Source organism: Monomorium pharaonis, chromosome 11, assembly GCF_013373865.1.
Source record: "Monomorium pharaonis isolate MP-MQ-018 chromosome 11, ASM1337386v2, whole genome shotgun sequence".
NCBI lineage: Eukaryota > Metazoa > Arthropoda > Insecta > Hymenoptera > Formicidae > Monomorium > Monomorium pharaonis.
The window spans coordinates 3,991,875-4,018,546 of NC_050477.1; the positions used below are offsets into that span (position 1 = coordinate 3,991,875).

The following is a 26,672-nucleotide window of genomic DNA, read 5'->3' on the forward strand; positions in this document are numbered from 1 at the left end:
AATTATTTTTTACAACACTCTGTGTATTGTAAAAATTCGATATTTTCTGCAATTGTCAGCCTATTGCATTAATTATTTTTTACAACACTCTGTGTATTGTAAAAATTCGATATTTTCTGCAATGGTCAGCCTATTGCAGAAAATAATTTTTACAATGCTCTGTGTATTGTAAAAATTCGATATTTTATGCAACACTCTGTGTATTGTAAAAATTCGATATTTTATGCAATTGTCAGCCTATTGCAGAAAATAATTCTTACAATGCTCTGTGTATTGTAAAAATTTGATATTTTCTGCAATGGTCAGCCTATTGCAGAAAATAATTTTTACAATGCTCTGTGTATTGTAAAAATTCGATATTTTCTGCAATTGTCAGCCTATTGCATTAATTATTTTTTACAACACTCTGTGTATTGTAAAAATTCGATATTTTCTGCAATTGTCAGCCTATTGCTTAAATTATTTTTTACAACACTCTGTGTATTGTAAAAATTCGATATTTTTTGCAATTGTCAGCCTATTGCATTAATTATTTTTTACAACACTCTGTGTATTGTAAAAATTCGATATTTTCTGCAATTGTCAGCCTATTGCATTAATTATTTTTTACAACACTCTGTGTATTGTAAAAATTCGATATTTTCTGCAATGGTCAGCCTATTGCAGAAAATAATTTTTACAATGCTCTGTGTATTGTAAAAATTCGATATTTTCTGCAATGGTCAGCCTATTGCAGAAAATAATTTTTACAATGCTCTGTGTATTGTAAAAATTCGATATTTTCTGCAATGGTCAGTCTATTGCAGAAAATAATTTTTACAATGCTCTGTGTATTGTAAAAATTCGATATTTTCTGCAATTGTCAGCCTATTGCATTAATTATTTTTTACAACACTCTGTGTATTGCAAAAATTCGATATTTTCTGCAATTGTCAGCCTATTGCATTAATTATTTTTTACAACACTCTGTGTTGTAAAAATTCGATATTTTCTGCAATGGTCAGCCTATTGCAGAAAATAATTTTTACAATGCTCTGTGTATTGTAAAAATTCGATATTTTCTGCAATGGTCAGCCTATTGCAGAAAATAATTTTTACAATGCTCTGTGTATTGTAAAAATTCGATATTTTCTGCAACACTCTGTGTATTGTAAAAATTCGATATTTTCTGCAATTGTCAGCCTATTGCTTAAATTATTTTTTACAACACTCTGTGTATTGTAAAAATTCGATATTTTCTGCAATTGTCAGCCTATTGCATTAATTATTTTTTACAACACTCTGTGTATTGTAAAAATTCGATATTTTCTGCAATTGTCAGCCTATTGCATTAATTATTTTTTACAACACTCTGTGTATTGTAAAAATTCGATATTTTCTGCAATGGTCAGCCTATTGCAGAAAATAATTTTTACAATGCTCTGTGTATTGTAAAAATTCGATATTTTCTGCAATGGTCAGCCTATTGCAGAAAATAATTTTTACAATGCTCTGTGTATTGTAAAAATTCGATATTTTCTGCAATGGTCAGCCTATTGCAGAAAATAATTTTTACAATGCTCTGTGTATTGTAAATATTCGATATTTTCTGCAATTGTCAGCCTATTGCATTAATTATTTTTTATAACACTCTGTGTATTGTAAAAATTTATCACGGTTGTGGAAAATAATGAATTTTTACAATACACAGAGTGTTATAAAAAATCATTTTTGCAATAGGCTGACGATTGCGGAGAATAATGAATTTTTACAATACTTTGACAAGGGAATCTCGCGAGAACCCGAAAAATGAATAGCATAGTTAAATAAAGGTATTTATACTGTAAAACTTTCGTATAAAACATTTTTTTATATTTTGTTTAATTTACGATATATATCGCAAAACCGCAAAAATCGTCTCGAGGGTGGTTTCACCCCTTTAAACCGTTTTTGGGCACCAACTAAAAATTTCGAAATTCATGTATTTACCCCCTCTACATTTATGCCAAGTTTCATTAAAATTTGAATTTTCGAGTTTGCGAGGTTCCCTTGTTAGTTTTCTTTATGTTTTAAAATAGTATTACCTTATATAATTTTTTAATAACATCCGAGAATTCTAAGGGATTTTTTTTACAAAATTTAAATAAACGCCCTGTTTTACGTTTAATATTTCACGTTTAACTTTGTGATTTATGGGTTCATGATTGGAACTTATTTGTAAAAGTATCACGACTTCCTTTTTTAAAAAAAAAAAGTATTTTTTCATCGCTCGCTGTACGGAAAAAGCGCCAAATGTTACCGCGATAATTTACCGCGTTTTACCTCGCATCTGGAGCCTCGACGAGATTAAATCGAGATTCCGAGTCGATTCACGGCGTCCAGATGTCACGTTTAAGGAAGAGGAAGCCCACCTTTGATCCCTACCAAGTCGCAAGATGACGATCGAGCCACATGGATCCGCGTGTGCTCATTTTATAAGAATGCGCCGAATGCATAAGTATAGAAAAAACTGTTATGTCACGCGTGTATGTATACGCCATTAATTAGAGGTTTTATTAATTCCCATTAGTCCCGACGTGTGAAATTGTATACGCGTCTTGTCGTCAAATCACACACACGTCTGACCCATTTCCGCTTCCGTGCCATTTCCTGAGCGCGCGATCGGATAGGTCAAGTTTGTCGACGCGTTTGTCCCACGTTCGACCGTATAAAACCTTGCGGCGGTGTCGCGCCGACACAATTTCGCAAAATCACTCGATTAAGTAGACGCCATCGTCATCCCCGAACGAATCCTTCGATTCGTCAGTCGGTGAAAATATCACGGAATCGGTGGAAGGAGAGGTACCGTGCGTAAAAAAGACTGCGTAAGGTCAGCGCTGACGGCACAGACTTTACCTATGATATTTTTTTTTCCCCCCGAGCGAACTTGCATAAAAAAGCGACCTTGGGTACTTGGTATCAATTTTTTTAATGTGACGTAAGTTCATCGGCGGCGTTTAATGCACCGTGCACGCGCGAACGCTCTGCGTCATCGAATACCATGACATTATTTACTGAAAGCGAAACTGTATAACGGGACGCATCCGTGCGATCGCGCTTCAATTGCGTTCGAGAAAATTGTTATTTCACCCGGTTCGTCCGAATAGAAATTTTGCAAGCTCAAAACAGCGCATTACTGAAAAATATATTTTTCTCTTGTTTTTTTTTTTAAAGAGAGATACATCGGTTTTTCGTTTCCGTTTCCAAGACAAGATCAGAAGCACGGCCGGAGGGTTCGAAACTTTTTTCTCTCCTCGAGATTCCTGCCACCCCCCCAGACAGTTTTACAGTAATCTCCGTGCCAAAAGTCTATTGTACTTTTCCATTTCGCTCCGGATCGCTTCGTGCCTCCTACCTCTCTATCTCTTTTTCTCTCGCTGCTGTACACCGAGCCGGTCGACCGGCAGCTTCGAGCGCCGGGATAAAGTCACGAGCAGTAATTATGAACGATAGCAGGGGAGAGAGAGGATATAATTGTGATTGATGGGAGAGAAGGGAGGAGCAGGGGGTGACTTCCTTTTAATCTCGAAGCTAACCCTTTCGTTCATCCATTGCCGCTTCTGCTCGGCCGACACCGCGCGGCGCGACGTGTCGCGCGATTTTTATTACCTCAAACTATATCTTCGCGGAGAAAACCTGAGATCTCGTAGATTTTTCGTTCCGTTCAAAGTTCAGACCGGTACCAAAACCATTAAAGAATACATGATGATATTTTATGATAGAATCACACCTAAGAAATAAAAACTTGTTTATTCTGGTATGTTATAACTGCCATTTGTGAAGAGTTCCAATATAAATGGCTATCTTATTTTCATATTAGTTGATATTCATATAAATTGATATGAAACCTATTTGTAACACATTTACCTGCGAGTGGGAAGCGGAAGTAAAACGGAGATTGACGGTAAAACGATTGAATGTCTAATGAGAACGCTGAAGATTGTCTGACAGTAAAACGTGTGTGTTTGATTAAAGACAAGGGAAATCAAATACGAAGAAGGGGGCTGAATTAATAATCATCGTTGTGCTGTATAAGCGAGAATAATGATAGTCTATAGCTTAAACGGGCGCTCTAAATCGTCGTTATAAAACACGAAAGAAAGCCTCGCAAAGAGCGAGGAAGCCCGGCGTGTCCGCTTCATACGCGCTTATCCCCGATGCCTGCTTCTTCGCGTGCATGCGTGCGTGCGTGCCTGCGTGCATGTTACATACGTGCATGCGTGCGCATACGCTGCGTTTGTGCATGTGTGTATGCGTGCGTGCGTGCGTGCGTGCGCGCGCGCTCGCTCGCTTATTCTCCTCTCCTTTCTCCGTCGCGTCTCTACGCACTCGACTCCACAGTCCACGCACCGCCGAGCGAGCGAGCAAGCGGGAGTCTGCGATCAATGCGTGGCACTGCCACCGGTCGTCATGGCAACGTTGCGCGCCACGCACAACGAGCGAACGATCCGCGTCGATCGTGCGTAAGTGCGTGCTCCGGGCGCGCGCGCGCACATACGCACGCACGCACGCACGCACGCACGCACGAACACGCGCGTAAAACCTCACTTACACGTTCACGTACAGGACGGCCTCCTGCGACGTACCGCGCGATGAGACTCGCGTAAGACCGCGTGCAGAGGACGATCGATGGTTCCGCAAACTGCCTTCGCGGCGGTACTACGAGCACGTGGCGTGCACGACGCATATGAATTCGAATATGATATTGTGCGTTAAATAAGTTCAATTTTAATTGTAAACAGAACGTTTTAAGAAATGCTTAATTTATCGGTGAGATAAAACAAAATTTTCATTGCGGCATTCCTTATATGGATAATTGTTCCTTAATAACTTTTAGGAAATAGCTTCCATTCGCATATCTTCCTTATTAATGATGCTTTGATTCTGCATACTAGCTGAAAATTATGGGAATTAAAAACTGGAGGCTTCTTAGATTTATTTTTTTCTTCCGAACCAACGACGAAAATATTTTGAACGTAAATGTCCAAATGTTAGCTTTAAAATTAGCTGCAAAGAAAAGAAAAACAACAAAAAAATTTAATTTGTAATAACTTATGTGAAATATCTTTTACTGTGTAGTTTTAAATCAATTTGAACGAGTATGTAAATATATTCAAATAAACTTTTGCATGAATATTTATTACAATTTCGTTGCACATATACGCACAAAATTATATTTGATTTGTAATACTTTCTCATCAAATTTGCAAATAAATACTATAAAACGCGATTTCACATAAGAATAAAAAATGAATAAAAAATAAAATATCTTTTAAATTAATAAGAAAATTATGTCCAAATTTTACAGAGATATTCAAAGATAATAATAGAACAAGTCCGTAAGATTTTTAAATTTTTGGTAACACTAATATGACATTAAGGGATATTTTAGCGGGTCAAAAAGATTTTTTTTAATATTTTGTAAGTATATATAAAAATATGTCTGCTAAAGGATTTGGCCCGATTCGGAAATTAACAAAGTTATAGCATGATATGGGACTGTGCTCGGCGTATGACAATAGAGCATTGTGTCGCCATTTATATTTCGGCTAAGGCTCGAAAGATCGTTATTTTTGGAATGTCTTACATTTGGAGTAGGATCTCTCTAAGATATAAAATCTTGATCTTGACCTGGTTCTGAAGGATTATTTAGTTTCTCGGCTCGGATGATTTTGAACCGAGAAAACGCAAGCTAAGTTAATCATTTATTTACGCTAAGAAATCTTATATTAACGGATTATGCATATATCATATTTATAAATACGATATATGCATTGAAAGTTATGAATGGCAATGATTGTTGGTCACATGGACGTACTTGGGGTTTTTGGCAAAGGGAAAGGGGGAGAGAAAGTTATCAATTCTGTTAACACATACAGCAGCAATTTTTTTGTGTTAATGCATTGTATTTTTGGATGTTTTAGAATTTAGGATATCTTCTTGTTCTCCTGATTTTCAATGAAAAAAATATAGATTTTGCCACAACTTCTAAAATTATAACTTTTATATTTTTTTTGAAGAAAATAATATTTTATGTAATAAAATTTTACCCATAGTTAAAAGTAAAATCGTATTCTATAATTAAAAATAAAAAATGAATAATAAATTTCGAGAGGGATTCAATCTCCTAAACCTCCCTGCCCCTGGGTACGCCCATGGTCGGTCATCAAGCGAAGATATACGTGAACTCCTGGAACAAAACTCGTATCAACACCGCTCGGAGCGGCGTTCAACTGACTTCGTTAGAGACGAGAGAATAAATCGCTGAGAAAAGAGAGCAAGACTTTGCAAGACTTTTATCATAGGAAAAAGATTCTCTGTATATCCCCTGCACTAGCTGGTTAATCATAAGTAAAATGATCTCTATGTAATCAGTACGAAAAACTTTGCAAAAATTTGTAAAAACAACATAAAAATTTGGCTTCTAGATTAGAATACCCCCTTAAATATAAAGGAGGATTAAAAAATCATGAAAAATTTTACGAATTTTTGACGCGATAAAATTCCATGCATTGTTACAAATTTGTTAGCGACACGGATTTTGGAGAGCTTTTTACCGTATCGATAGCTGTCCTATATTTCCTATTGAATAAAAAAAAAGTTTTATTATGTATTCGCATTTTCTATCACTGAATTACAACAAAAATTACAACAGAAGATACGAAAAATATGCAAGAAACACGAACATATATTTTTGTCAATTTATCCGAATCTTTCTTCTTCATATTCCATAGAATGGCTTGTTTCGCCATTAAATTAATTATTTATAGCATTGAATCTATTGCTAGCAAATATTCTATTATGAACAGTTGAGTACATTAATTAAACGTTAATTTAATAGTAGTTTACGTATATTTGCATTCGTCCCAATTTTAACATTATTGTTATCAAAAGTTGATTGATTACAGAACATATTTGGACTTGGAAAAAATTTGAAAATAGAAAGGGATGCAATAACTCAAAAGGACAATGCACAGAAATTGTCCTGATGCTTCACAGCCGCAACCGTTCACAGGAACGACAACGTCAGGTCGCGGCAGATGTTTCTAACGAGCTCTGTAAGAGAAAGTATCGATCGTGATATCGTTATGATTCGTTGTTCGTTATAATGAAGATAAATCTTAGTGATTTTACCACGAAGAAATAATTGTGCATTGCATAACGCACTGTAATTGCATCAATGTTTTTTATATTTTAATAATATTTGGAACTAGAGAAAAACTTACTGAATACGTAGCTTAAGTTATTTTTTACTATATTTTCCATTTGGCATTGATTTGTACGCAAACATAGAACATAGAAAATTGTTGCTTGATATTTTCAGTACCTATTACGATGTTTAACTCTTACCAGTGACAAATTAATTTATTAAATTTGCCTTTCGCAACGTTCTACAAAAGATATTTATAATAATTTTATTTGTGTTAAGAGTTTTAGTTGTTAATAATTTAATTTGTCAAGGTTTAGCAACCAATATGTTAAAAATCATTATCATTTAATATTTGAGTATTTTTGAATTTTTTAAATATCTAAATTTAAATTAAAAAGCTTCGCTCGTTATAAGTGTTAATACTTTTTTTTATTGAAAGTACGAAAGAAAAGGAAAAGATACGCAAAATATCAGTTTCACATTTTTCAAAAATGTGGAATGTTATTGTATGTATTGCGGTTATTACCCTATTGCAGAACGGCAAGAAAAAAAAGAGCATTTAAACCATTTCGATTGGAGTGATTTAGTGGCAGACCACTACATCGAAGATGGCACGCGTTGGAGAGGAAGGGAAAAGGGGGATTGCGCCCCCAATTCGCTTGAACACCTAGAGTAACCTTTACACCCTCGCACTAGAGTTCTTCGATGAATTCATCCGATCCTGTAGCGCCATCACCATCGCGCGTAAAGTGTGATTCGTAATGAATACAAATTTTATATTAACTTTTTCAATTATTTATTTATTTTATGATACATTATGATATTAAATTACTTCATATATTGCGTATTTGCTTTTTTTTTTTAATATACTCCAGGATTTTTTAAATTAAAAAATAACGGAAATTATACAGAGAACAGATTTTACAGCGCGATCAAGGAAAGAGAAAAAGTATCAAACCGTGAGAATCTCCCGAGGAATCACTCTCCCTTTCTATCTCTCTATTTATCTATCTCTGTTTCTCTTTCTTTCTCTTCCGTGGTCCAGGTGATCCTCACATCAGAGGGCAAAGGCCAAAGGGATTTTGTACGGCGAGAGAACAGGAATACGAGGGACGATATTTCATTTTTGCTCACGAAATACCGACAATGGACGCGTGTCACGACGTTGCAGCTGCTTTCACCGCTGTATTTGACGTAATGTGGCACACATGGCGCAAGTTCGTCCCGTAAGACCGAAATGCATAAGCAACTGAACCTACCTCCATCACTTTTCCTTTACTGATGCATGGTTATGCCAGATCGACATGTCTTAAGATCTGTTATCAAATGATATACATTGCATGACTATTGATATACGTATGTTTATTTCTTTATGAGATCCGTAGCATAGCAAGAAGTTGTATTCCTTTTAATGGCATTTTGATTTAAAAAATTACAAAATTTTGTTCTGAAAAAGATCAATGTTAAAAACACATGTCGGTGACACGATTACATTAATTTATCTACTTATTTTAAATATTATTTATTTTAATTCAGAAACTAAAAAAAACATGTCGTTTTGCTGCTTCAGAAGCCAAAATCTATCCATTGATCCATTCTTTTATACTATATATTATAAAATACTAATGGTAATTATAATTATAATTAATAAAGTAATACACTGACAGAAAAGGATGCTTGATAAATATTTATTTGAATAGTACTAATAACATTTTATAAAAAACCATTAATATTTATTTCAAACAAGTAAGACTTTATATAATTTAGAAAATATTACTTGTTTGGAATAAATATTCAAGCATTTAACTATTTAAGCAAATAACTATTCAATCATTCTTTTCTGTCAGTGTAAATATAATTATAATTTATATTTCAGATTGCAAGAAAAGATATTATTCAGTAGGGATAAATAAGTGAAAAGATGAGTTTTTGTGCTGAAAAATCATGCGTAGAAAAAAATAGTGAGAAAAAAGATGCGGCCTTTCTATTGTAAGATTCTGGTGAATCGATGTTTTTGAAAAATTCACAAGAAGGTCATTGTGAACAAGATTCACAAGAAGGTTCCAATAGATTAAAATAGGAGCAGGTAAATTTTGACTGTGGTAAATAATTTTAATTTGATGAAGGCATTATTGTTACCTGTAAAACCGGTAAACCTACAATGAAAAGAAGGAACGATAGGTCGTTCAACTTACCTGGTTGGTTGTATTGATGTGTTATATTGATGCTTTCGATGATTATCTATGGTGTAAATTGTTTTTCATAATTTGCAATTGCAAAGTAGCCAACATACCGAGCGGTTGAAAATCCTGAGAGAGACCTCAATCCTTTTTTTTTTTTTTTTGCAAAAGCGAAAGACTTTATCGAGCACAACGCGATCTAGTTAGGACCGGAAGGGTGATTTATCAAGCGACCGCATCATTACGCGCGAAAGGGACACAGCATTGCTGGCATGATCGGTCGTCCTTCCACCGGGAAGAAGAATACGTATTAATTTATATCTACATGCAAGGCTGCCATTGTCATGTTAATCAGGTCTCCACGCATTAATCGAGCTTTTCGGTAATGCGTTCATGCGTGCATACGATTCGCTCTTCCCATGCTGCACATGCATAGAAGTTCAAAGACAGAGCCGGTCGACGTAATGATGGATTTGAAAAACTCGGACAGAAGGAACGAAACGAACTTGATCCAGAGTCATTCCGCGACTTGATTGTCGAGTTCAGTGAGTCGTTTCGATGCGCAATCACATGATCGAAATGATATTAAATCGAAAATCAAGTGATGTTGTCACTATCTCAATTTTCAATCCAAGACACGACTGGTAAAATATAATTCGCTTTCTAACAATCGCATCTCATCGAATTGAAATACCTGGAACGTGAGATTCGAATTCTCGCTTAACATCTGGATCAATTAATGCAGGCATCTAGAAAATAAATACACCTGGATAGAAATTTAGTCGGATCAAGTTCGAAGTAGATATTCATTCATATACAGTATTCTAAATAGAGATTATCGGTATATTGATCTTGAGTATTGATGTTGCTCATGTGTCAGCGCTCCGTTTAACTTGAATATAAATAAATTACTAATCTCTACCAAAATTTATCGCTTCTTGTATGTAGCCGTCCGTGTGTGGTTTACGCACTCCGCGGCCCAAAAGTTTAGAAATGGTTAAATGTTTCGTAAAATATGCGCTTTCTTGAAAAATGTTTTATACAAAAGTCGTAGGATTTAGGTCCATATACTGGTACACCAAATTTGGCGTACCAAATCCGGTTTAAAAAATTATTCAGGTTTCTTTCCATATGCTGGACAAAAGCGCAAGATTAAAACATTTTTATAAAGAATAAAAATATTAAATCTTATAAAGTTTATTTTTAATTTAAAATTTATGCCTAATATGAGTATTTTTAGATTATATATATCATAGCTGATATTGACGTGGCATAATCTCACCTAAATCTTAAAAATACGTTATATCCCTTGTCAATACGCAATATTCGAAATTGGGTAGTCGGATCAGAGCCGAAATCTAGCATGTCGTCCAATTTGGCCTTGATTTCTACTAGACATAGTTTCCACCCGGGTACCCGCAGCGAATGTACGTGCGCGCAGTATCCGTTAAAAAAAAAAATTATGCCCGTATCTGCCTTCCCGTGCGTGAACACCTCGGATAAACATCTCGCTGTACCCCCATGAAGAGAGTCGGCAGCGGTGCGCGCGGAGGATGCGAAGATCGAGATTTTCACGCCGGGGAAGTATACGGCAGCATTATCGCCGTGTAACACATTTCGGCGTGTCCCGCAGCCCCCAAACACAGCCGGGTCGAATCCCTGCTCCATTTGCCACATCCACACGCGTTATGTTACCCGCGTTACTGCGCGTGACTTGCCAGCTTTCGAAATCGCTCGCGCTCGAGCGAGGGGGTGGAAGGTGAGAAATTCGCGGGAAGGGTTACGCCGGGATTGCGTCTCGCCCCGGGGCCCCGAAAAGTCGTTGATATCGAATCCGAGAGGTCGCTGAAATAAATCGTTAGCCCTCGAGATACAGGTGGGGGGAGGGGGGAGGAAGGGTAGAGAAAGGAGGCTTTGCGAAGGCTACGATTGGTTGCTCGAGGGATGAAAGTGCCCGAGGCCTAGCTACATTTTACGAGCTCTCCCGTTTTTCTTTTTTTTTTTTTTTTATGACTCCCGGAAAAGGAACCGAATAGCTCGCGAATTGCAACGTATAATTCTATAATGAGGATACGAGCAAAACGGAGTAGGACCGATTATATTAACATTTCGTGGATTTGCAGAATAAGGAAGAGATTCGCATTAATATTGTAGGTACCTTAATTGTGAAATAATTTATGGAATACGGACTTGATGAGTTTTTCATGTAATTATATGAAAACTAATTGAGACGAGGCCAAGTTCCAAATTAATCGCGAGAAATTCTTTCGAAGAAAACGCGCGTTTCGGGTCCCGTTCAAGGCAACCCGCGCAGATCTGCGACTTTTCCCTTAGCGATGCACCCCGCGAAAGTCGCGGAGACCGACCGAAGGAACATCGTCCGAGTATCGTTCAGGGAGATCAGCCGAAACGAAAAAGAGGAGAAAGCGGGTACATCCCCCCACTTGCTCTCTCGCTCGCGCGCGCGCGTTTATTCGTCGTTCCGCGAGGGGTTGCGATTGCGCGTGCGTTACTTTATCATGGTTACCGACCATGCGAACTCCTCCCCGTACACCTCGTCAACCCCCGTAGCACACGTGCATCGGTCGAAGCCCGCCCGGCGTACATCCCCGACGAGATCGCGCCATCCCCCTCCACCCCTCCTCGTACTCTCTCACTCTCTATATGTACATATTCTATCTTCCTTTATTTTCTCTTTCCCTTCTCCCTTTCCCCCTTGCTCTGGTCCTGAGGCCTGAGGCCTGAGGCCAATCCTGGTTTCACGAATGGGATGACAGCCGACAAGTGCCGAGCGCGGCCGAAACGCGCGCCGACGAAAACGAGCGGGCAGCTGTGAACGGGCGTGCGAGCGAGCGAGGCGAGCGAGCTTAGCGAGCGACAAAGACTTACTACTATACTACTAATACTACTACTATTATTACCACCATCACCATCAGGGGGCGGGGATACCCAGTATGGGATAGTCCAAACTGTACCCGCCAAACCAAAGGTACAGTTTCTCTCATTCCGCGGACGAACGAAGCTGAGTGAACGCGGCTAGCCGGTACGTCATATTCTATCTTGTCCAACGCGCGACGCCCAGCGTACACGGTATGAGGGAGGTGTGCGTCTTTGCATGAGTGTATATTGTGTGTGTGTGTGTGTGTATGTGTGTGCCTGCGTGAGAAGGAGAGAGAGAGAGAGAGAGAACGCAAGAGGGTGAGCAGGGAGAGAGGGGAGAGAATCGCCCGTATAGAATTAGGAAGTAAGGCGGCCGGAATGGTGGTGTGTGGAATACGGTAGTTTCACGATATCCCGCGAAGGACAAAGGAAATATAACGTTCAACAAGGGATTCCCGGGAGATCGCGGAAAACGCGAACCTCCCTTCGCGTTTACAAGTGTCGGTTCAGTTTTGAAATTGAAAGATAAAAGCGTGGACTCGCGAGGAGAGAGGTTGATAACGCGGAGGAACCCCTCGGTGTGTCCGCCGCAGTTGATGGAACGCATTCACAAATAGTGCGTGAAATGTAGTCCTACATCGAACAGCGCGTCGGAAAATATAATGAGAGGGCACGCGGGTCGCTCTTTTCTTTTTTTTTTTCGTCAACTAATTTTGACGTTACACGCCAGCTGTGAAGGGAAGAGGGAAGGCAACCGGTGGTGGTGCGAAGAGTAGAGAGAAAGAATACAGTGAGTGTGCGCGACAACACGGTTCCTCGGAAGTGCTAGAGGTGTGGCGATCAGACACCGAATTTTCGACAGTTACGAGTAGTCGTAGCCTGGTGCGGGGTGTCACGGGCGGTTAAATAAAATTTTTCCTCGAGAAGGGAAAGCAAAGTGCGACCGTAAGATGAATTGGAAACCATTTTGGACCAGGAAGTATCACAACTTCCGCCGATTTCCGGGTATTCGGTTTGTCATCTTTCGGAGAGAGGTCAGCAAATTGTTCCGTGGGTCACATTAAAGTAAAGCTCGAAGAGAAAGTGCCCTTTTGCTCTGAGGGATCATCATCAAGAAACCCCGAGGGCATCGGGGATCACGCGGAAGTCGAAGCTCGTGGTTGGACCCAGCCGATGCGTTTTTTTCTGGTTTGGAAACCACCAGTTCTTTCGCGTGGACCGCCATCGCCACGGCAAACCATCCACCACTACCGCGCCGCTACCACCAGGCATCGCCAGTGGCATCGTAGCAACCACCACCATCGCTACCACCACCACCTCCACCACCACTCACTGCCGCCGCCGCCGCCGCCGCCGCCGCCTTGCCGTCAACGCCTCTGGTTTCCCGGCGGCGGTTTACGGCAGTATCTCGAACAGGGCATGCACGTATCGTGCTGCGAAAGTTTTACGAGTCTCGCGGTGCGCCAAACGAGGAACGTGTTCGTGTGCCGCCGACGTCGGCGTCGGCGTCGCCGTCGGGACGTGTGAGAAACGGGACAACGGCAACCGGCGCGTTTTACTCCCCGACAGAGAGAGAGAGAGAGAGAAAAAGAAGAGAGAGATAATCCGCTCCCTCCTAGGCTCGACGACTTACGCACCGCAGCGTGTTGTGTGTGTGTGTGTGGGAAACAGGTTCTTAGCGCGAGCATTTTTTCGTTTTTGTTCAGCGGGATTTTACCGCGCAAACGGACCCCTGGCTCCCCGCGACTATCACGACCGTAATGTCGTTTTTGTACAAATCCTCTCCCGTAATAAATCCCCGCATGCAGTCCTCTGCGTTCGAATCGCTCGCGTTGGATGTGTCACTCCGTTGCGTCGTGTATGAAATGGTAAAGTTTCCGAATCGATATGTTTACGTTTACCGGAAAGAGTATGCGCGCTGCGACTTCCGTGTGCTGTTCTGACGGGACATCGAAATCATCTCTCAAGTGGAGCATTACGATCGTGGATAAATGGCAGCGAAACAGAGAGTTTTTCATTTGTCACAACTGTCAACAGCGAAAGGCGAGAATAGAAAATTTGTCATTGTCAACGGTAACGGTATCTGTGAACCGGTGTGATGTTATCAGTTTTTTAAATTAAAGATCATCTGTGCGGATGAACGGCTACGGTTCGTAGACACACACCGCCGAAAAAAAAAAAAATTTTGGTGACGATAACTGAGCTTTGATAAAATAATTCAATTGAATGTTCGATTACGTTAATTAATTGAAATTTTCACCAAGGCTCAATAACTATTAGGCTAGGATTATTATTACCAAACTTTTTTTTTTCGGTGAAGAGAGTTGCAACATCGAGTTACAACAAATTTGCTCTCAAGTACCGAGGGAAAAAGTATCGGGGAAAGCTTCGTTCGAAAAGTGTTTCGGAAGCGCGGGACGTCCGTCGAATCGTTCGAAAACTTTGAAACCCCCGCGCCGCTTCCACGAGTCAACCTTCTATGATGGTTCTTTTTCGTGACTCGAGCGCACGGATTGAAAGAAAGGATCATTCGTTCCTCCTCCCGGTGCAGAACTAATCGGAGAAACGAGCGAGCGAGAAGTAGATCGAAAGTCGAAGGTTTCATGGATAAATCTTTTCCGTTATGCAATTTACGTATTCTAATCCATCCCCGTACGTTTCGATAGATTTACATTTTTTCTATTAAACATGTACATACTAGAGTATTCTGGTTTTGAAACAACATATCAAGGCTAACGTATTTTAATTCTTGAAGGCCTAGTGAACATAATTGTGTATATTTATATTGAGCTCTTCTTCTAAAATGTTATATACTGATTAATAATATTTGTATATATCGGTATAATATTGATTTCATTCAATATAAAACATTAATCTAGGAATTCTTGATAAATAACTAAAAAGTGGAGAACGGATAAATAAGAGTCAAATGCAGTTTTCGGTGTGGAACAAAATTAAATCTATTCAAAGTTCAGTTTTCATAATTCATATACATTTAGGAACCATTCTTTTTTATCAATCATTTTCGAACCATTCTTCAGTGTGTAGTATTCATCATATAGTGATTTTCGCATTTTAGAGATTTTCAAGTAACAGATCCAAATAGAATGGACGTGCCTCACGTTAATTGCCAAAACTAAGTAATATATTCAAGTAGTATTTTCGATTCAATTATCCACTAGGAAACGAAGATTACATTAAAAGAGTGCACGATTGTGTTTGTCGGTCAAAAGCCGATAATAATTAATATATATCGAATAAATACACGATAAAAATTCGAAATCAAAAGACAGTCAATCATCGTTAAAACGGATAAAATTAGTAATAGACATATGACAGCTCTGGGTCACAGCCATTATAGATCTAGATTCTCCAATCTGCTAATTTGAAAAACAATGTTTTCATTATACAAGCCACTATGTGACCGTTTGTAAAGCAATTTCACTGACGTTTGATTTCGCAATTTTCATAAAACTTTACAAAAAGCACTTAGCAAATAATTGATAATTTATCATTTTCTTATCTGTGCCATCTTAAAGATTAACTTTTCATAATCATTATCACGACTTAATTCTGTAGCTGTGGCATACATATAAACATGAGTATACATAATTATTGTACATTTAAAAAAATCATATTTTTTACAATTAATTTTATTCGACTTGTGAAATTCTTGATATTGTAAAAAAATATTTTATTCAAACAAAATCAATACCTGGGCATTAAAAGATTAATAAGACACGAAATATTTATCGATATCAATACCAGCAGATTTGTTGATTCAACTTCTAGTAAATAAAATTCTAAGTAATTAAATCATATCTCGGAACAATATTTTCAATCTTTCGAAACATCTTTTACAATTCTTAAACGGTTTAATCGCAGAGATTCGCGTATTGTGTCATACATTTTATTCGTAATTATCGCTAGAAAAGATATGAATTTTTCATTAAAAAAAAAAGGAAGGATGAAGTCTCACAGGGCTTGTGGATCGTCTGTTGTTGTAACCGTGTAATATTTTTTTTACGCAGCACTCTTTTTCCGAAGCCTGTGCGTGGGCTCGGACGTCGTTGCGCGCATTAATCCGTGGTTTAGCGAACCAATTTAAATATCAGCGTCGCGCTCGACGCAATTTTATATCATTTCCGATATCGCGCGCCTGTGTGGGTGGGTTTAACGCTGCGAAAGCCCTCCTGCCGCCCTCCCTGCGCCCGTCCCCCGCCCCGCGTAGCCCCCGCGCGGAACCTTCGTTTGTCCCCCTACCCTTATAACACGAACCGTTACGCATCCAAACCAGATATGCGTGTTTTACGATGCGTGTCGTACGCTGTCGTCTTCTTCAACCACGTCGTCGTTCTCGTCCTCGTCGTCGTCCTCACCGTCGTCATCCTCGTCGTCGTCGCCGCCGCCGTCGTCGTCGCCGTCGCCGTCGCCGTCGTCGTAGTACTTCTCCTCACCGCCGTTTGTAAACGAGCGTGTGACCGGCTCTCGTACGCGATGCTCGTAACGTCGTCACGACGTACTTTGCGGTATCTTGCGCGAGAAAGAACGAGAAAGAGAGAGAGAGAGAGAGGGAGAGAGAACACGCACGTATGCGCATGTGCACCACGCAATCCACAGGGTGGCGCGTCCTCGTTTTTGAACACGCTCAATCTGCGCCGACGTCGCCGCAATATCGGACGTCTTTTGTTTTCTGGCGCACCACCCGAACCCTAATCGGGTTCGAATTTCATCGAAATGTCTCTCTCGTTCGAGACTCTCGGGAGGGCTACCGTCCGAGTCGCCCCCCCCGGCGTTTCTCTCCCCCCTTCTCCCCGCTAATCGCGGAGAGAGACGCGGGCCGGAGGCGAACGCCCGGGACACCCGTTATATCGTGCACACATACGAGGAGCGCGCGTAGCCGGCCGGCCGGCCGGCGAGCGAGCGTGCGTGCGCTGGCGCGCGCGAATCAGTGCGCGGCCGAATGCGTCGCGTATGCGTGCGCGCCCGCCGTCAAACGCACAACGCGCATTTTCACCGCGACCGATTTCCCTCCGCGTGCGTCTCTTTTTCGCGTGCGTGCGTGCGTGCGCGCGCGCGCCCGCGCGTGTCGCGGAAAGGGCGAGATCGCGGGGACGACGCGAGTTTGACCACGGGGTACCGTAACGCCGGAACCGTACAGCAACAAGTGACCTCGACGTGACGACAACGGTTGGCAACCAAGTGGACGGCGGCGATTCCGAGTGCCGGGTTGAATCCTCCACCCCCTCCTCCCTTCGGAGGGTTCGCCGCCGCCTCCGCGCCCTGCGTGGTCGGTTCCTCGATGTTCGAAGCGCGGTCCCTTTGTTTTCGCGATCGGACGTGATCCCGCACGCGGTCGTGACAACGGCCCTGAGGGTGGCGGGAGGAAGCAAAGAAAGAACGAAATCTGTGTTCGGCCAGGAACCGTCGCGAGGGACTCTCGAGTCTGGTAAAAGTAATTTACGCGGAAGGCGTATCCCTTCCGTCTCTGTTCCTTCCCCCCCGCTCTCCCCCACTGACCGCGATTACTACTCGATTCGTATGGTAAGCTGAGACCATGCGACTGCATCGTGACCGGTAGGATCCTTCCGACAGACGGAGGCCGCGTTAGCTTCTGTCTCGGCGGCGGACTGAGAGTCATTGAAGCGCGAGGCACGACAGAAGAGGCGATAGAAGGAGGGCAAGACGAGAGGACCGGAGCGCGTGCTGCGACGAGCGATTCCCGTTTCTCCGCGTCGTCGCTGTCAACGGCGTCCCACCCATTGTCACCTTCCCGCGTTGCCCGCGTGTCGTCATTAGCCGTCCGCGGGCTCCAAGGGAATCGGACGACTCGAAATCTAATAATAAACGCATCTCCTTCGCGTTCGTTTCCGTCGCTCCAGGGAGTTCCGGAGCGGCTTGAAGGCTCCGGCGAGAAGGAAGAGGGCAAAAATGAGCGTCGCGCGCGCGCGCGCGCGCGTTCGGCGACCGCGAGCAAAAAAATTAAGGGAGGGGGAGGCGGGGATGCGGAGCCTCGGGTACACTTTCGCCGACCTCGCGCGCGAGCCGGCCCGAGCTCTTCGGCTCTCTCGCGACAAAGGCCGCTTGATTCAAGGTCCCACGGATGTGCACGCGCACACGCACTCCGGGCTCTCTTCGTGTACGCGCGCGGCTCGCACGTCCGCGCTGCACCGAGAATCGTCGGGATGAGGTTTCCTCCGCTACACCTCTTCTTTTTTTCTTTTTTTTTTATATTAATTATTATGTCTCAAACGCGTTGAATCGCGCTGATAAAATCGTTCGACGATACCTTCGAACAGCCTGCCCAAGTTTTGAAGAACTAAAGGCAAGAACCAATCATATTACAATTCAGCGAGCGCGCTCAGTTTCTCTAACATGATTGGTTCTTGTCTATGTCATTTTTTTCTTCCCCTCCACAGTCGAGGCTCAATGGCTGATCTTCAAATTTGGCGGCGCTGCTTTCGAACGAAAAACCAAAAGTTTGCAGATTCTTCAAGATTCTCGCAATTTATTCGTTCCCGTTTTTTCCCTCGAGATCGATTAGTTGGTTCATTGAAGAGCACCACTTTTCCGAGTAACAGCGATTTTCCTCGACTCGACCTTTCGCAGCGGAGATAAAGAAGCGATTGCTTCCGAATGCCCCGAGAAATTCAAATCAAAGTTTTTAGTAGGGTACGTCTTTTCTTTCCCCGTGCTTGCGTTAATCCGTTTTCTCGCGATGTTCATCGCGCTAATTTCGGCATTACGCCCCGGCAAAAATGGCGCGCAGTTTGTTTTACTTCCCTTTTTCTTCTCGATGCGCAACGAAACAGCACGATATGCGCTTGTGTTCTCATAAACTAGCTCGAAGTTAGCAACTAAAGTATCATGCGACCCAACTTTTGCAAACAGTCGCGGTATCTTTAATTTGATACGTTTCTTTGTCTTGTATTTTTTGTATGTACATATGAATTTTATTATGCGTTTTATAGTCTAAAGCGTAAAGAGAGAGAGAGAGAGAGAGAGAATTAAAAAATGTGCAGGTTAAAAAGTTACTCAACGCAATTTGGAATCGGTTCTTTCAGGGGCGCGTCAGAATCAATTCCTTCCGTCGATTCGCATGGAATGTTATCGCAAATTATTGCAAAATCGAGGTGCGAATGCGATTTTTCCCGGCAACGTTTGCGTTAGCGACGCACGGCTAATATTAATTCCAAGCGTGTGGAATCTCCGGGTCTCCTATGGCAGCTGGTTTATATGCGCTTCTCGGAACTTGCGTTCGTCCTGCGCTTCGCCGCGAACGAAAGAATCCGCAAACGACTCGGTTCTCTAACCCGACTGTACGGAGTCCCAAAAAAGGTGTCCCTCAATGCCTACATTCTATGCAGCGAAGGAATTTTATTTGCTTTGTTAAAAGTCTCACCCAAAACGCTCGATATAATCCCGAATTTAAAATCGTTAAAATTGAAATCCTTTCTTCCTCGAAACAAAATTTGAAAGAAATTACGCAACTTAAATTTATGAAAAAGAGAACCTTTCTTTATCGCAGTAGGTGCCGTTTATTTTAGAGCATGAATCGACAAATCATAATTATTCACTTAAATAATTAATTAATCTTGAGTCTTGAATCAATGTTCATTATAAGGAAACAAAGGAATCACGATAAAAATCCAACGATTGATGTGCATTCTTTTAAATCACCCTGTAGTGGGCAACGGTGAGATTGAATTTTTGTCGGTCTGCACCGACTACACTCGATTCGACGAAAGTGCCGGACATAGTCGCTAACGGGTGTCAAATTATTTCTACGCGTAAAATAAGAAACCTTTTCGCTCTTATCATTCCGGTTAATCACAAATTTAACCTTTTTTCTAGTTTCCAAATAAATTAAATATTGATGATTCATTTGAAATGTTAAACATATAAAAAATGATTGGATTTTTAAACGTCGATAAAAAGTCAAGACATTTTTACCTTACAAAACAAAAAATATACTACATTATTGGAGCTGTAAGACTACAATGCGGTAATTGATGCGTAATTTGTGTATAATTATTTGTTCTTATTAATTAATGTTTAATACATGTAAAAATTGTAAAACAATTTAAAAATCCGGACGCGTTTCGAGTACAGTTGAAAGAAACCTTTATAAAAGATTAACATCCAAAATGCTACGCGTAATAATACGCAAAAATACATTATAAACTTGCAAACAGATACTGAGTTTCTCGACCATACCTATACATCAATAATAAGCGATATATAATATCTGTACATATTCTTACACACATGCATATACAAATATTCACTCTCTGTTATTTATCCCATCCGTATGTACTTGCGGCGACACAACGTTCATTTGTGTTTGGATTTTCAAACGACTGACATCGCAATATTATAACGTCGGTTCATATTCTAATAAACCAATTGATTGCAAACTCTTTCGAACATGTTTTACAATCACATTAATTTATTACTCTGTGACGAGGCAAATTGTAAGAACGTGTTGAATTTGTAAGCACCCAGTAAGTCTAATTAATTTTTTCTCGCTCTCTGAGCATTTAATTATAATTCTCACAACTAAATTTATAGTTTGATCCATTCGATGGATCAACTGAGATGAAATCAGAAACTTTAAAGGGAATCACCAATTTCGATCGCTCGGCTTATAAATACATCATATATTTTAATTCCGTCAACTCTTTTGTTATGTTTCTATATTTATGATTTTTTCCATTGATAATGACTTAAAATGCAGATTTTTTAATTGTATTAGAATTTTTACATGTATTAAACATTAATTAATAAGAACAAATAATTATTACGCACCAATTACCGCGTTGTATTCTTACAGCCCCAATACTATATTTAATAATAGTATATTTTTCTTTATTTTTTTAATTGTAAATAGTCCTTTAACTTTAATAAGCGTTACTTTATATTTATTATTGTATTGTTTATCTTACAATTTTTTTGGTAACTGCGAAGGTTTACGGAAAAGGCGAATGTCTTAAGTTTATCTTTATCTCGTAACTCAACTTGTATAAAGCTGTTAGTTTGAACAAAGAATAACACGCTGCTATCCAGAATTTATGCGCGCACTATCGGCACGTCGAGATTCGCGACCTTTAAAGACTAAAGTTCGCGATATTCAATGTAGACCAAGATTTATGGACATTAGGAAAGTTCATTTGTTGAGACGAGAGACCCTCTGAAGGGTCTTCCTACAAAATACATCCATTCAGTTCAATCATCGGGATCTGGATAAACAGCATGCCTCATTAATCACGAATTCATAATTAAGTTGCGTAAAATATAATTTACGTTTGCGCGAGCGTGTATATCGATCACGGGAACGAATGCTTAAGTAAAGCTGAACAAGCTTTACAAGATTGCAAAGTAAAACGTTGAAAAAAAATAGACATTCAAGCGTAACAATTAACACTGAATTCGAAATAAAGTTTCAAATCTGCGTGTTAACAAACATGCGTGTGCGCGCGCGCGCGCGCGCGCGTGCAAAGTAAACGGTATCACTCGCGTGCAGCGCGCGAAGTACATAGCGGTGGCATCTCCGGCAAGGTCGGGCCGCGAGCGAAAGTGGCTGGCCAAACGACAGTGCAAGTTTCCTGCGATAGCGAAAGCATCGGGCGGTCACAGCTGTAAAGCTATTAGAGTTTGAGGGCGGAAAACGGGACGGCGCGGGGATGGAGGATGGAAAAGCGACCGCTACATAGCGGGAGCTATCGCCGCCTATGTATCTGCGTGCTTCGCGAAAGCCAGCCGCTTACACAGCCGCACGCGCATGTTACCTGGGCTACATATAGGGTAGCGAAACGGGGACGCGAATCTACTTTCGACAAATCTCCGCCCCGCCTGTAGCGTCGAACGGACTAATCGTGATATGTAATGATTTCGTAATTTTGCCTTGGTCTCTCATTTTTTTTGTTTATGCAAAAAATTATTTATCCGAGATAAAATTTCACGTGAGTGAATGTGAGTCCGTGCCGTTTTCGCCACCCTGTGGCAGAGTTTGAGCCGTACGCGTGTGCGTGTATGTGTATGTATGAGAGAATGAGTAAGTGAGTGAGTGAGTGAGTGAGTGAGAGGAAGAGAGAAGAGCGCGGGAGAGAGGAGACGGATAGAAGAAAGAGAAGCAGCGAGAGAACGAGAGAATAAACATCGATCGATATTTCGCGAAGGGCTAGCAGCCCGATTTTAACGACGGCGACGAAACTCTCGCGACTGCGAACAAGTATTTAGACTTTAACGGCAAAGTCTGCATCGATTTCAACGGTCTAAACATTTGTCTTTGACAAATTTATCACGCCAGTCAAAAGTCCTTTTTCGTTCTTGTAAACTTTTTCAAAAATTTTTTTCAACTATCAATTTTTTTTTATATCGAAAAGTCTTTGCCAAGAGCGACACGTTTCGTCTCTTCTTCCGTCTTCGATCGAGTTGCTCCACTCGGGAAAGGCGACGCGACGAGTTCAAAGCCGTCGGACCTCTAAGCAACGGTGAATGAAACGGCTAGGCGACAACGTACGCGAGTATCAAAGCGAGCGTACGAGTCGGTGTGCGAATACCAACGCCGAACGTAATAGTAGCCTTGGCTTAGCGATGGTCACGTTATAAGCAACGTCTGTGACACATTCTCGCATAGTCCCGCGTCACGTGCGCGCGCTCCCGCTCACGTGATGTATAACGTATTCGCTGATCCGCGCTTGCCGCTCTATTTTTTGTTCATTTTTTTTTCCACCCTCGATATAACGTACAGTATAAGTCGCGCTTTGTGAATCAATTGGAGCTCGGTCACCGATCGAGCAATCGTTTTATCGTACCGGGGAAATTATTCACCCTCCCGCTATACCCAGAAGAAACAGCACTAATATCTGACAGACAAATCCCTCTGTTTCCTGTTTCAGATCGTACAAATCAACCGCCTTCTAACAAGCCACATTAACCTCAAGTGATTTCTATTTTCTTACGAAACGCGAAAGAAATATGTAATTAGTATGTTTATATCGATTTAAAGAAGGAACACACAAAAAAGGAAGATATTCCAAGAGCTTAGGTTCAGAAGAAGACAAAAAGATAGAGCTATATTAGCTTATAAGTGTACAAAATATATCTAACTAAAGGAGGAAGACAAGAAACAGATTAAAAAAACAAACAAATAAATAAACAAGTCCGCCAGTGCCAAATTGAGAAAGAAAGCAAAGTGAAAGTGATTGTTGTAACAGAGAGAGAGAGAAAGAGCGAGAGAGGATAGAGTACAATAGAGTAAGATTTATTTTATCTTGGAGTATAAAAGAAATAATCTTTTAGGCACATGCAGTGTTAAATTTCATAAGAATAAACGCGATCAAGTGCAAACGTACAACATTTAAATTAAAAAGGGAAGGAACGAAGAAGGAGAGAACGACCGAGTAACACAGTGCGAGAACAGGAGACCGTAAACCAAAGAATCTACCATTTTTTTTCTACTAATCATTCATCGAATATTGATAATCTCTCGTCAAGTGAAATAATAGTGAGACACGCACCGTTTCCTTCGTCAGAGCCAGATTAATTAAGCGAGCCGGCATACAATTTTGTAGAGGTTTATAGAAATAGCCATAAAATATAAGTGCATTTTTGTAAACTGGACGCGTCACGTGACAGATTTTCGCCAAGCGAAAGGAAGAAGAAGCAGACAAAGGGAGAAATCAATCGGATTCGCTTGAACACTCCCAGAGCAACCGATCTACTTCAGTTCGTAGCCTAAACCTGTTGAGTACAAAACGACACAGAGTTAAAGATATAGATAGACAGAAGCGAAGAGAGAGATAGAGAGAGAGAGAGAGAGAGAGAACGAAAGGTGAGAGAAAGAACGAGAAACCGAAACGAACGTAAATCGAGAAATAGACAATTTCCCGGAAGATTACGTGCGACCGAAAGGTACGGGTCATTTCCAGACAAGTGCAACTGGAATATATTCCGAGATAAGGATATTTGCGCGTGGATACCAATTCACAGTCACCGAACCTTTAAGATCTGACTCGACAAATTATCTCGCACTCGAGAATCAGAGTGCGATCAGAGCCGATCGAGAAAGACGCCAATGTCACGTACAAGAATTTCGTTGATTATCCGCTCGAAGAAGACCAGATAATCTCAAGCTCTTTTGGATTCAAAAGAGTCAACGAGCATCGAGGAGGACCGCTAGCGCGATCCTCGCGAGGTTGCAGGAACAGAACCGCCGTACCAAGTGGAGACGCGAAAGTCATAAACGAGAGAGGGGTGGCGGAGTTAAAGTCGCGATGACGTGGCGGGGAAGATGAGCGCCGAGGTGACGAAGGAGGTCGTCGCCACCGAGAGGGTTCCGACGAGCCCTCCGGCGGCGGTCGCGACCTCACCCGGCACGGTCGGCACCGGTGACCTGTCGGCGCGGCATCTGCCGCCCTTCAGCAGCTTCGCCGGCGAGAACACGATGGACACCTCGACGACACTTACAACGCTTCACGCCCAGGACATCGGGGCGAACCTGATGGCCTGGGACTACTACGAGGGCCTGACCGGCCGGCTAATCGACGTGGTTCCGGCGAGCCAGTACAGACCCTGGGAGTCCAAGGGCGGTGGTCCGGAGGGATTGCCCAGTTTCGCGAGCCAGTTCACCGCTCCGAGCGAATCTGAACCTCAACTGACGTCGTTGACGCCGCTATCGCCGGCATCAATTTCGCATTCGCCGCCGGTTACGCACCCGTCGGCCGTGGGCCTACCGAGCTTCCACACCCTTGGGACACCGCTCCCGACGCCGCATCCACATCGCGGATCGGTCGGCTATCCCCTGGTACCGGCGCCAGTACAGGCCCGGGAGGTCCCGACTCTGCAGCAGCAGATGCTCGACGAGCGTCACATACAGCTTCTGGGCAGCAACCCGGTTCAAACGTACGCGCCAGCTCATCCGCATCACACGGTACTGGCGGTAGTGAAGCCCGATTATCCGCAATTGCATCACGCGAATTTCCAAAACCCAATGTCGACCGTGCTGGACTCCTCGCCGACCTCACGACCGATCGGCATCGACGGCCGTAAAAAGGAGCGCAGAAAAATCCGCGCTGGTTCAATGGAGTCGGAAGACGGCGGCGGTGGCGGGGGCGGCGGCGGCGGTGGTGGCGGTGCCGGTACCGGCAACGTAGAAAGTTCCGGCCAGGTCGCCGCCGTCTCGTCCACGGCGAATCGCGGCGTGCACCATCTCGGCGGGGGTATGACCGACGGCGACGGTGACGGTGGCCTTGGCGACAAGCCGGCGAAGAAGAAGCGGAAGAGATGCGGCGAGTGCATAGGCTGCCAGCGCAAGGACAACTGTGGGGACTGCGCGCCGTGCAGGAACGACAAGAGCCATCAGATCTGCAAGATGAGGAGATGCGAAAAGCTCACGGAGAAGAAGGTGAGTTGTTCAAATTAATTATTTTATTAACATCGTGGCATTTATTTAATAATAATAATAATAATAATAATAATAATAGGACTTTATTGCTTGTACAAACAGATAGAATACAATAGAGAAAGAAAGTTACAGAGAGTGTACTAGCAACAGGAAAGGCTAGAACAAAGAATGTTGCTTTGAAGCCTCCCAGAGATACATTTAATTTTTTACCTTTCAAAACGTAAAGCATGAAATATAATAACAAGTATAATAAGGAGTATTAATATAAATTATATGAACGAAACCGCTATGTCACTATTTCCAATACGAATGACAAATAATTATAATATGGAATTATTTTTTACTTCTTGATAAAAAGGTAAATAAGTTTCTTGTTTATGAATCAATACCTGTTTAAAGAGATGAAGATCCCTCCCTTTTTTTAATAAGTAGATGTCAATTTTTTATTAAAATTTCTTTTGGTATTTAATATTTAAAACCGCGATTGTGATGCATCCTGCGTCAATAATTACTGAGTTGGCGTTTGCATTCATACGTTTCTGTTTATTCTTGTTTTTAATTGCCTTCTGATTTGACGTAGGATGCATCACAATCCTTACAATTTATTTTATAAACTACGTTACTTTTTGACGAACTCGGAATATTATTTTTTTACGTTATTTCGCTAGAATTCTGTTGCGTTAAATGTAAGAATAGTCAGCTCTCCGAAATGGGGTAGACACGCGAACCCAATTTTTCTCGACGATTGATTCCGCAAAATCCCGGTAGACACGCATAACGCCTAGTGGTAAGAAAGGACAGGCAAAAAAACCATTGGAGAAATTTTTTTTATTTGGCTGTACGCGTTTATACTTATATGCATGTATATATAGTTTGAACTTGGCCTCGATGCTGGAATGTGCCACGAATCCCTGAGGGAAATACAGAAATACAGATAACCGCGGTGGTTTATTATTGCAGCGACATTGAATAGGGGGGTTGAACTGGCTGTTCAGCTGTTATACCGTACAACCGGGGATGGCGTGGAACTACCTAT

General features: G+C 41.6%; 1 protein-coding gene and 1 long non-coding RNA gene across 9 annotated transcripts in view; one reads left to right on the top strand and one right to left on the bottom strand.

Annotated features, from left to right (window-relative positions):
• Positions 1-7,971: 7,971 nt before the first annotated feature.
• Positions 7,972-10,721, bottom strand: LOC118647912. The gene is made up of 2 exons (XR_004965055.1): positions 10,631-10,721; positions 7,972-10,482 (listed from the first exon to the last, which is right to left on the bottom strand). It is a non-coding gene; the product is annotated as an uncharacterized LOC118647912 (long non-coding RNA).
• Positions 10,722-11,988: 1,267 nt separating this feature from the next.
• Positions 11,989-26,672, top strand: part of LOC114255720 (DNA N6-methyl adenine demethylase) — a 36,480-nt gene continuing 21,796 nt past the window's right edge. The window contains exons 1-2 of one of the 8 annotated variants that reach the window (XM_036293861.1): positions 11,989-12,391; positions 23,130-25,636. In XM_036293861.1, the coding sequence (XP_036149754.1) occupies positions 24,524-25,636 (1,113 nt within the window). In that variant the 5' untranslated portion in view covers positions 11,989-12,391; positions 23,130-24,523. Of the gene's footprint in view, positions 12,439-12,470; positions 13,986-14,277; positions 17,684-23,129; positions 25,637-26,672 lie in introns of those variants that run through there. The other 7 variants (XM_036293862.1, XM_036293865.1, XM_036293863.1 and 4 more) reach the window with 7 other exon arrangements.